We start from the raw sequence: 12,025 nt of genomic DNA on the forward strand, positions 1-12,025 counted from the left end.
TAAAGTTTTATTTATTTATTTTTTAGTTTTCAACATTCACTTCCATAAGATTTTGAGTTCTAAATTTTCCTCCCCTTCTCCCATCCCAAGATGACGTGCAATCTGGTAAAGGCTCTACATATACATTCATATTAAACATATTTTCATATTAGTCATATTGTAAAAAAGAATTAGAACTAATGAGAGAAACCATAAGAAAGAAGAAATAAACAAAGAAAAATTTCGATTTACATTGTTTATGTAAGTCTTTCCAGGTTTTTCTGAAGTCTGCCTACTCATCATTTCTTATGGAAAAATAGTATTCCATTACATCCATATACCACAACTTGTTCAGCCACTCCCCAATTGATGGGCACATCCCCTCAATTTCCAATTCTTGGCCATCACAAAAAGAGCTGCTAGAGATATTTTTGTACATGTGGAGCTCTATCTACTGTACCACCTAGCTACCCCTCTGTATCTCTTTCTACTCTGCCTTTTCAGGTTCTTTTCAACTCTGTGAGAGTCTTTTAAGATTTTTCTACAGATAACCCCTATTTGAAATTACAGGTCTAGTCCCCATCGCTCTTCCTATATGAAAATGAGATGGGCTGCTATGTGAACCTAGGGTCTCTCTGACCCAAGTAATACATCTCTAAAGCCTCTGCTAAATTAAAATGTACACTTGAGCATTAGAAGATGTTCTACCTCTTCTGCAATCCTGGCTTTGGTGTTGTTTAGTTATTCAGTTGTGTCCCATACTTCATGACATTATTTGGAGTTTTCTTGGCAAAGAGACTGGAGTGGTTTGCGATTTCCTTCTCCAGCTCATTTTATGGAGGAGGAATTGAGGATAACAGAGTTACTTGACTTGCTCAGGGTCACACAGTTAGTGTCTGAGGCAGGATTTGAACTCAGGAAGTTGAGTCTTCCTAACTCCAGGCCTGTGGGCCTAGCTACTACTCTTAAAATTGGCAGTGGATTGTCTCTTTTCCTAAGGTTTACTGACCACCTGGCTGTCTAGCACATCAGCCCTCCTACAACTTACACACCATATTTCCCTATAAGCAAGATTAGCTTTTTTTGTCTTTTTTCCTCCCACTTCTGTATGCCCTAGATAGGACTTGCTGTTCTTGGCTCCCTGTTTTGGGTAGAAGGTGTGTCTCTTCTTTCTTCTTGCCAAATGGCTAATTTCCTTTCACTCTTCTTGGTCAGGTCCCAGATCCACAGAATCTAAGAATGAAAATGGACTCCTGCAATTCATCCTTCACACAGCTGCCAGACTGACTTTCCTAAAGTATAAATCTGATCATGACACCCCCTACTCAATAAACTCTAGTGGCTCACTCTTATTTCCAGGATCAAATATAAACTCCTTTGCTTGGCATCAAAGACCCTTCCTTTACAACTTAGCTCCAACCTCCTTTTCCAGCCTATTCACATTGCTCTCCTGCACACACCTCAGTCTAGCAAGATTAGCATTCTTGTTCCTCCTACACAGCACTGAATCTCCTATCTCAGTGCCTTTGCACATCTCTTCCCTGGAATGGATTCCCTTTCACTTCTATCTCTTTAGAGTACCTAGATTCCTTCAATGTTCCACTCAATTTCAGTCTTTCTTTTCAGGAGTTCTTTCCTGATGTCCCCAACTGCAAGTGTCTTCCCATTAAACATTACCCTGTACATCTATATATGTATTCTCTCCCAGTAGAGTGTTGGCTCTTTGAGAGCAGGGACTGATTTTCCTTTTGTTTTTGTATCCCTTGTGCCTAGCAGAATGCCTGGCATGTGCTTTGTGCTTCATAACTGTTTGTTGATAGATTGATTGATTAATTACTCCTGGAGAAGATCCAGCCTAACCCAAATCTATATAGGGATCCCCTATACAGTATGCTTGACCAGTGGTTATCTAGCCACCACTTGAAGTCCTCCAGTGATGAGACAATGGCATGCAGTGGAATTCTGGAGTTCTGGATTCAGAGGCAGAGGGCAAGATTCTGAATCCCACAGCACTGCCTTCTTATAATCTGAGTGACCTTGAGCAAGTCTTTCTGTGACTTAATTCCTTAATCTATAAAATGATAGGGTTGGACTAGATGACCCCTACCCTTTCAATTCTAAGTCTATGATTCTATAATGAGAAACTGACTTCTTCCTGAGGGACCCCATTCCACTTTGAGATGCTGTAATTGTTGGGGAAGTTTTTCCTGCTATCTATCAAGTTTAAATCAGCCTTTCTGCTACTTTCATATGTACTCTCTCAGGCCAAACTGAACAACTCTAACCCCTCTTCTGTATGATAAGCTGTCAAATACATGAAAGCAGCTTCTATAACTCTCAATTTCCATCCCCACCCTCCCCCCAACCAGCCAATCCCTCATCCAGGTCAAATATCCCAAATTTTTCAATTCCTTTAACCCATCCTGGTAAGGAATGGTTGATAACCCCCTCATTGTTCTGGTCACCTTCTTCTAGCTGCAATAGTTTGTCAATATCTTCATTAAGAGAAAGGCCAAGGTCACCCATTGCATTCTGGGCCATCGCCAGGCATCTTGCCTTTTCTCTTGCCAATGGACTTTGAGGGCTCTGGAGGAGAGAGTGAGGCTGACCACTTTGGGTCAGCCTGCTCTGCCTCACTTGAATCCAATTCACAATCAAGTCAAGACATCATCCTCACGATATTGCTCGCTGGTACTCTTTGAAAATGAAGGAGGAACAGTAACATCCTCATTAAAGTGTGACTTTATTAATTTAACACAACACTTCAGAGAGTGCCGGGCCAGGTGAGAGAACAAGGTGACTTTCATCCTGTTTATTTTGATCATTATGTTTTTAAGGCAGCTTCAAGCACATTCCAGTCTTATGGTATCATGAGCTGGTGCCACCTAGTGGTTAAAGTGAGTATTTCTTGTCGCCCCTTCACTATTTTAGGCAGGAAGGGCATTCACATACAGGAGAGTAATATAATGCTCTGGCTCTCAGATGCTGTTTTCTTTATTATGAAACTTGGAGGATCAGCACAGTGCAGTGGGAAAACACTGAAATTAAGAGCCCCAGGATATGGGTTCAGATCTTGACTCTACTGTGTACTACTTGTGCTTTAACTTCTCTTGATCTTGTATGCCTCATCTGTAAAATGAGGGGGTTAGACTAGATGGCTTCTGGGGTGCTTTTGAGCCTGAGATCTATAATCCTATAATACTTGAATAGCTGAAAACTTCAAGGTTGAGAAAGGAAGGTAAATAGCCAACTGCATCTCACAGAAGGATGACTGATGCTGGTCTGAACCTGGATGACCCTGAGATGACCCTGAGAGGTCCAAAATTTGGACAGAAATGACACAACTAATTGAGGAAAAGTTAATTTCAATATAATAATAATTTATTCAGCACCTAATGTACTAAACACTGTACTAGATACTGGGGATACAAAGTTGAAAAAGTTGGTGGGCTATGCCCTGGAGGAATTAGTCCAACAGGGGCATAAGACATATGATAATTAGATAGAATGTGATTAAGTACATAGGAGAGGCAAGATAGAATGTTCAGCAGGCAGAGATATGATGAGAGGTTCTTCTAGAACTCCTAAGGGACAGTTGTTACAAATGCACAGAGGTAGAAATGGGCAAGGCCAGGTCTGGGAATAGTTAGTAGTCTAATTTTGGTAGAAAGCAGTATATAAGGTAAAAAAAAGTAGGTCAAAACTAGGCCTTAGAAGCCAGGATAAGGAGTTTGTATGTCCTTATAGATAATAACGAGCCAATGAAGGTTTCTGAGCTGGGTGGAATGATATGGTCAGAATTCTGAATTTCGACTATTAAAATGTCAGTGTGGGCAGGATAGATTAGATAAAGGGAAGACTGGTTAGTGGGACGCCTGCCCAGTGGGCCACACCAGAATTATACCTAGCTGTACTCACAGTCCAAATAAGCTGTACCAGATTATATCTCTTAAGTAAGATATAGATAGATAGATTGATCGAGAGATACATACATACATATATATGTATGAGTATGCACATCCAGAGAAAGAGAGAAAAAGGAAAGGAGGAAGGAAGAAAGGGAGGGGGCAAAGCCACAGTCACCTCAGTTCAACATTTATTAAAGCCCTACTATGTGCAAAGCATTATGCTAGGTGATAAGGAGTCTTTGCCCTCAAAGGTCATTGATGTAGAGGTAGAAGGAATTTTAGAACTCTAGTCCAAATTCCTCATTTTACAGATGAGGAACCTGAGGCAGAGAGATTTCTATAAGTGACTTGCTCAAATTCACTCATATATTACATATAAACAACAAGATTAAAACTCAGGTTGTCTGACTCCAAATCCAATATTCTTTCCACTCCACCACACTGCTCTTCTGTTTACATTTTCATGAAATCCCTGAGGCCATCTAATCTGAGCCATTCCAGAGAAGGAATCCTCCAACTAATATCTCTGACAAATGGTTATGCAGCCTCTGCTTGAACCCCTCGTTGAGAAGCTCATTACCTTATAATGTAACCCATCACATTGTTGACTAGCTCAAATTAACATTTTTCCTTATAGAAAAGGGAGTATCTGCCTCTCTGTGATTCCACCCACTAGTCTTTGTCCTGTGGCCAAAGAGAGCCAATCTGATCCCTCTTTCCCTGGACAGTCATTTGATCACAGTCATCCAATAAGAAAGACACTAAATATTCTCCCCAGACTAAACACTCTAGTTCCTTCAACCACTCTTCATATGCCATGGCTTTGAGGCCCTTTCATCATCCTGATCATTTTCGTCTAGAGAGAGCACAGTATAGTGGCAAGAGAGAACTGAGTCCTAATCTTGCTCTTGGTGTTACTTAGAGCAAGTTTTTTTAACTGCTCTGACCACTTTTCTTTATATGTAAAATGAGGCTAATAATGCCTGTAGCGCGTACTTCACAGAGTTGTTGTGAAAATAATTCTCTCTCTCTGCACAAGTAAATATGTATATACTTTGTATGTACCTATCTGTTTCTATCTATCTATAGCTAATAAATGAGGCACATTCTATCTCGTGTATCTTATTAGGATTGTGGGCTTTATTCTGGAATGGCCACTGGAAAGCACAATACTAACCAGTCTCCTCATCCCAGTCTTTGTTCTGTGAGATCTATCCTACACATATTGCCATATAAATCTTCTTAATTCACAATAAGAATTTTACTAAAATATTTTCCATCCATTGCCCCACTTCATGTCGAATTATTACTTGTTATCACTTGTCAATATTCTTCCTAAACTGTGGTGCCTAGAACTGGGCATGAGACAGTTGTTGAGGTCTCACTTGACCTCATGATGATTTGAGAGTGTCCCCAATAGAAAAAAAGATGAACTGCTTTGTGCTCCTTGGAAACAGGGACAAGAGTAAAGGACCTAGAAGAGAAACTAGTGATGCTAGAGGCCCAGTGCCGGGAGAAGGAGGAGAGGAGGATTGACCTAGAGCTCAAGCTTGTGGCAGTGAAGGAGAGCCTGAAGCAATCCCTGGCAGGAGGACCAGCTCTTGGTCTTACTGTGACCAGCCAATCCAAGACTGGAGTGAGTATACATTTTTCCTTCCCATGTTCTCCCCCATACATATGCTGTGGATATCTATTCAGGCTGGAATCCTTGTTTGGGCTGCTAGGAGATGGAAAAGAGCAACCCTGATTGCATTTCTCAGAAACCCTACCAGCTTCTATGATTCAGCTGACTAACATTCAGCAAGCATCTCTGGTAGGAATCTAGAATACAAAGATAAACCAAGATACAGTTTCTATCTTTAAAGAGATTCCTTTCTTGTAGAGGCAATGAGATATTATATTTCACCTCTGTATACTATTCTGTGGATTATAGTGTTTTCTTCGCAGCATCCCTATGACGTGAATAGTTTAAGCATTATTATCCTCAGCTTACAGATGAAGAAGTCAAAGCTCAGAGAATGAAATGACATGGGATTGCAGAGCTAGAAGGGGCCTTAAAGAGTATCTAGCCCAATCTTCTCATTTAATAGGTGAGGAAACCAAGGCCCAAAGCAAAGGGGTCGTACAGGTAATAAATGTCGGAGCTTAGATTTGAACCCTGGTCTTCTGACTTGTCATCCAGTGCCATACCCACTCCACCACACTCACTTGTCCAGTCCAGGAAGCATTAAAAGGAGGACTGGAACTAGGTGTCCTGATTTTGAGTCCACGTTCTGTCAAATGTCCCATGCTACAAATTAACAAGTTGAAATGCACTAAGTGCCTAGAGAGAGGTTAAATGGAAAGAGAAAAGGGATGTGAGGAGGAGCGATCACTTCTAGCTAAAGGAAGCGAGGAAGGCTTCATGGAGGAGATAGCACCTGAGCCGGCCTTAAACAAGGTCCTTAAACTCTCCAGGCCTCAGTTTTCAGGTAAAATAACCAAGTTGGACTCCATGATTTTTGAGGGCTTTCCCTTGGTCCTATGAAGTGAAGGAATTCACCAGTTTAAAGCGTGTGTTGCGCTGTTGTGTAAGGGGCTGGGGCAGGGGTGAGGAAGGGTTTGTAGCCAGGCCGAAAGACAAATGCACAGAGGTGAGAGATCTGCAGTAGCCCAGTTCATGGTAGGCTCATCTTGTCCTTGCCACTTTGTTAATATCAGGGAAGGCAGCTTTCTTCACAATCCTGAACTTCATCTCTCTTGCTCACCCTAGGAAACAGCAAATAAGCCTCCCAGCCTAGAACCCTCTCCTCCTGTCAACTGTACATCGGAACTGAGGAAGAGGAGCCCATCTATCAATGTTTCCAGCAAAGGGAAAGTGCTCCAGAAGGCCAAGGTATGAGAACATCACCTTACGCAGGATCCAGCTGCCAAAATACCTCGCCACACCTAAACACAGCCAAGAATTAGAAAGGCAGCCATAAGAGAGGAGACCAGGGTATCTAATCCTGGCTCTGCCACCAACTTGCTATGTTACTTTGGGCCAGTCCCTTCGCATCTCTGAGTTTGGATTTCCCCCTCCATATAATAGCTAAATGCCCTTCCAGATCTCTTGATTCATCAGAGAGTCCCTAAGGCCTTCATTCTGATCTTATTGACTCTTAGTTTAGATGCAATTCAAATATTAGGCTGGAAACAGGGAATACGAAAGGGGGAGGGATGTCCTTTAGTTTAATGATGTCCTTTTAAACTGCAGTTGGAGAACAGAACATAACACCCTGGCACTGGTCTGACCCAGGGATGTGCTAGTCAATGTTTAATAACTGGCTCTCTAAAAATGCAGAACACACTTTTAACTTCAATCTGCATTATTATCATTTTCTCCTTCACTTTCTTAAATCTAGACAACCAACAAAAGAATAAATCAAGCCCTAACTCATAGCATTTGCTGGTTTCTAAGGTGTAAATGCTCACACTGAAAATTTAACAATCAGCTCTCCACCCCTAAGATGAGCTGGTTCCAGCATCCCTGGCACTGAACAGAGTAGAATATAGAGGGTCTATCACCTCATTATTTCTAAGGAATTTAGAGAAAGCTATGCATTTAAATGCAGCTCGAAGTCACATTAATTTTTCTGACTACCATAGCGACATACCATACCAATGACTCATAATGCTTGCAATACATTGAAATCCCTAGACCTTGTTCAGACATACTGCTGTCTAATTACGGCTCCCTTATCTTGTATTTGTGAAGTTGGTTTTTGGAGCCCCTTTTACATTTTATCCCTATTGAATTTCACAATATTAAATTCAATCCTGGATTCTAGCCTGTCACAATTTTTGTGGACCCTGACTCCCATCATCAAGTGTGTTAGCCTCTTCTCCATGCTTTGGCTTATTCACAGATTTAATTAACACACCCTCCATGCCTTTATCCAAGTCACCAATTAAAATGTTAAATAGTACAGGGGAAAGCACAGATTCCTGAGGCGTTCTACTTTTTCTAAGATGGCATTGAATCACTAGGACCATTCTTTCAGTCTGGCCATTTCTCTGATCTATAATTTTATCAGTCATGAATAGGCCATCTGTTGGCCGGGAGACAGTTTTCATTTTAGGTTTTCTTTACTAAGCTCTGGCCTAAAATGATTTGGGTCAGTCACTCACTGTTTCACTTCAAACACAGCTGTTGGTCAATCAACAAGCATTTATGAAGCGAATACTATGTGTTCTAATTGCTGAAGACACAAAGACAAAAACAGGGCTCTGCCCTCAAGGAGATAACAATCATTTTTGTCAGCGTTTTAGAGAATAACCAATCACTTGTTGAGTACAAAGCATTTTTTATCATAAGTGTCAAAGGGGCTGGGCAGTTAGATGGTGCATTGGAATGAAGACACAAGTGCAAATATCACCTCAGTCACTTAGTAGCTGAGTGACCCTGAGCAAGTCACTTAACCTCTATTTACCTCAGTTTCCTCATCTATAAAATTAGGATAATAATAGTGCCTACATTCCAGAGTTGTTGTGAGGATCAAATGAGATAATGCATGTAAAGTGCTCTGCAAACCTTAAAGTTCTATATAAATGCTCACTATTATTACTACTTGGTGTCAGAGAACACCTTTATTACTTTTGTGAATTTGGGCAAGCCCTTAATCTTCTCTAGCTCTCAATTTCTTCATCTCTAAAATGAGGGGTTGGGCTAATAATAGCTACCATTCATATAACACTTCATAGAGCATTTTAAGGTCTGCAAAACACTTTAGCAATATTATCTCCGCTGTCGTTAAAAACAGACCTGCAATGTTAGTGCTATTATTATCCTCATTTTGCAAATGAGAAAACTGAGGCAGATAGAGTTTAAATGATCTGCCCAGAGGTCGCACATCTAGTAAGTGTCCGAGGTTGGAGTTGAACTGCAGTCTTCTTGTCTCCAGGTCTAGCACTTTATCCACTGGGCCACATAGTTCTCTGACCAGATGATATATTTCTAGTTCTAAATTATGTGTTTCTATTAGAGTCTTCGGGTACTGTTGAGCCTTACTCAATATTTCAAGAATCTGTGATTTCTTTTGAGTTATGGGTACTCCCTCCCTTATACCATGAGATTGCAGCTCCCTGTAACTTCAACAATGATCTTTGAGGGTTTCTGTGACTGACACAAAAAGCAAAAGCACCCTGCATCGAGCCTAATAATGAATGTCTTTGCATTCACCAGTCCCAAGTATAAGTCCTAAATATAGTCCTTTACTAGGTTCCTACTTTAAGCCTTTTCAGTTTGTCAGGATCTGCTCCAGTTTGTGCTCTCTGGCTTTTGAGAATCCAAGGTCACCTCTGCACCATAAGGAGCTATTAGAGCAGGACTTTAGGGGGGAACAAGTGACCTCTGTAGTATCTTTCAAGCCCACTTCCTCTTCTTTCATACCCATCCCCACTGTTGTTATCCTAGACCAGGGCCTTATTACCACCCACAGGACTATCATAATAGCCTCCTAAGTGTTATCTTCCTGTCACAGAGGGGATGCTTTTTTAGGTACGTATTGGACTAGATGCCTTTTAAAGTCTCTCTAAAATTCTGTGATTCTGTGGAATTAATATTTCTGGCAAAAAAACACCCACCTCAGGAAGGTCACTATTCTATTTTTTTTATTCTATTTTTCAAATCCTATTAGGTAAGGAGTCTTAGCATTGTTAACTCTATTTTTTACAGTAGAGGAAACTGAGGGTCAGGTACTTGGCAGAGATTACTCTGTAAGTAGCATATGATTCAGCCCAGGTCTTCCACCTCCAAATCCCATGTTCCTTCTGCTGCATCATGTTGTCTGTCTGCAGAGAACCTGGGTCCCAGTCCCAGTTCTGGCACTTGATAGCTGTGACCCTAAGTAAATAATTTCCCTTCTCTTGGGTCTTAGATTCCTCTTCTGTAAAATGTGAATAATAATATTTAAACTATCAATTCTACAAGCTTGTTGTGAGGTTCAAGTATGATAATGACTGTGAAAGCACTTTATAAACCCTTAATCACTTAAAAAATATGAACTAGTATTATTTTTGTTATTACAACATTGGCATATAATCCTCACTATTGGCCCTATACCTGGGGGCCTAATTGTGATTCCTCCTTAAAGTAATAATAAGTCATTCTACATAATAAATGCTTAGGGAGAACAATGGCCACTTGCTAGGGTTGTTGTATTTGGGACCATGATTTATATATAGTTAGCCTAAATAACCTCTGAAGTCTTTTCTAACTCTTAGCTTCTGTAATTATGTAGTTATTACGTCCCTGTTTTCTGGGCCTCAGGTTCCTCCACTCTAAAACGAGGGGGTTAGACTGCATGAGATTGGAGGTCACCTCTAATGCTGCAATTCTCTTACAGCTACTGTAATAGGGCCTTGGGCCTTCCTTTCTTTATCCGTTTAGTAAAGCTAGCCACTACATGTTTTGGGGCCTCACCTAGATACAGCTCCTTTCTTTTCTGCCCCCTGACCTCTGGGGATAGAAGGAGAGTGGCCACTCATCCAAGGGAATTATCCAATAAAGGTTATGGCCTGTATGTTCTTCATTCACCTCAAACACCATTCAGTAAAATATGCTTATTTGTCTTTCTGCTTTGCAGGAATGGGAAATGAAGAAAACCTAAGAGGACCATGAGAAATATATCTTCTGGGAGATAGCAGCTTCTCCAGCCCATTTTTTCAGCCCCTTTTTCCTGAAGAGCCAGAGAAAAGTAACAGTTTGGGAGCACATGAAGACCACCTTCATTTTCTGTGTTGGGGGGAGGGGGGGAAGGCAAGGAAATGGTGGAGGCACTTTGCCATAGGGGTACAGGGAGGGGGGGAAGTGGTAGATATGCTAGTGATGAAATAAGGAAGACACTTGGGACTTTGGGGGGTGGGGGGTGGAAATGGAGATTGGAGTGAGAAGACTGTTAAGTAACAGTATCTCTGGACAAACTGGATTGGTCATTTTTTCATCTAAAGAAACAAGGAACTGGTGAATAATCACCTTTATTTGACTCTCAGCATCCCGTTTCTTATTTATGAAATGACACAAGGAAACACTAAAGTATATGGGATACTGTAGTGAGGAGAAGCTCCTCTTATGACACTGTAAAGGGTTCCTGGGGCCCTGGTAGCTACTGGAAGCCGATCTGAGCCTGAATATGAAGAGGAGACCCTCTGTATTGCCACAGATCTGTGATTTCATGGCTTGAACAATGCCCTCTATTTTATTGATGTTCATCAATGGCTATGGCCTTCGAACACTTTTTTTTTTTTTTGGTGGCCTCGTTTTTGGTGATAAGCTTCTCCACACATAGTTCAGCTAATCTTCAGACAATGCATCTTTCTTACCAGACCTGGGCTTGAAGTCCTTTCAGCATTCTGGGGCCTTGCTAGAGATGTGCTACCATAGCCTTGAAGGTCCCAGGGTCACCTCCACACCATATGGTTGAACTGGGCGATGACTGAGATAATAGCTACTTGTTTAAACTTGGGTTAAAGCTATGCAGAATGTGAATCCTGTGACTCTTCATCTATTCCCTCTGTGGAGTTGCCTAGGACAATTACCCATTAGTAGTGTCTGCTGTGCATGTCATCAGCTAAATCTGATTGATATAAAAGCAAAGATCTGAAGTGGTAAAAACTTATGCAACTGGGGTGTTTTCAGGTATATAATGTGTGCAGGACAACCCTAAGGAGAATGATGCACACAAACACAAGGTTGCCATGCTAATAGCACACTCATAAGCAGACACCTGCTCATAGACAGGCATTGCGGTATCAGAAAAAACACAAGATCTGGGTCAGAGGATCTGCCTCAGTCACTTAGAAAGTATGTGTCCCTAGCACAATCACTTATTGTGACTGAGCCTCAATTTCCTCATCTTCAAAGTGGGGACAATAATAGCACCTACCTCACAGGGCTTTTGTGAGAATTAAATGAGATGATGTATATAAAGTGTTTCGGAAATGTTAAAGTGCTGTAGAAATATAAGCTATTATTATTATTATATTTCAGCCCTGCAACTTAAAACCTGTATGACTTTGGGCAAGACACTCAAGTCTACCAACCTTTATAAAATGGAAAATAAAGGGTTTGGATTAAATAAGTCCCTTCACGCTCAAAATCCTGTGAATTTATATACTCC

The 12,025-nt window shown here is 41.1% G+C and overlaps 1 protein-coding gene across 2 annotated transcripts in view; it reads left to right on the forward strand.

Annotated features, from left to right (window-relative positions):
• The window catches only part of AFAP1L1 (actin filament associated protein 1 like 1), an 80,101-nt gene extending 69,455 nt beyond the window's left edge, over positions 1–10,646 (forward strand). For both annotated transcript variants that reach the window (XM_027841795.1, XM_027841796.1), the window contains 3 exons: positions 5,345–5,523; positions 6,640–6,762; positions 10,493–10,646. In XM_027841795.1, the coding sequence (XP_027697596.1) occupies positions 5,345–5,523; positions 6,640–6,762; positions 10,493–10,516 (326 nt within the window). In that variant the 3' untranslated portion in view covers positions 10,517–10,646. The remainder of the gene's footprint in view (positions 1–5,344; positions 5,524–6,639; positions 6,763–10,492) is intronic.
• Positions 10,647–12,025: the final 1,379 nt, after the last annotated feature.

This window comes from Vombatus ursinus, unplaced genomic scaffold (assembly GCF_900497805.2).
Source record: "Vombatus ursinus unplaced genomic scaffold, bare-nosed wombat genome assembly UNPS02014863.1, whole genome shotgun sequence".
NCBI classification, from domain to species: domain Eukaryota; kingdom Metazoa; phylum Chordata; class Mammalia; order Diprotodontia; family Vombatidae; genus Vombatus; species Vombatus ursinus.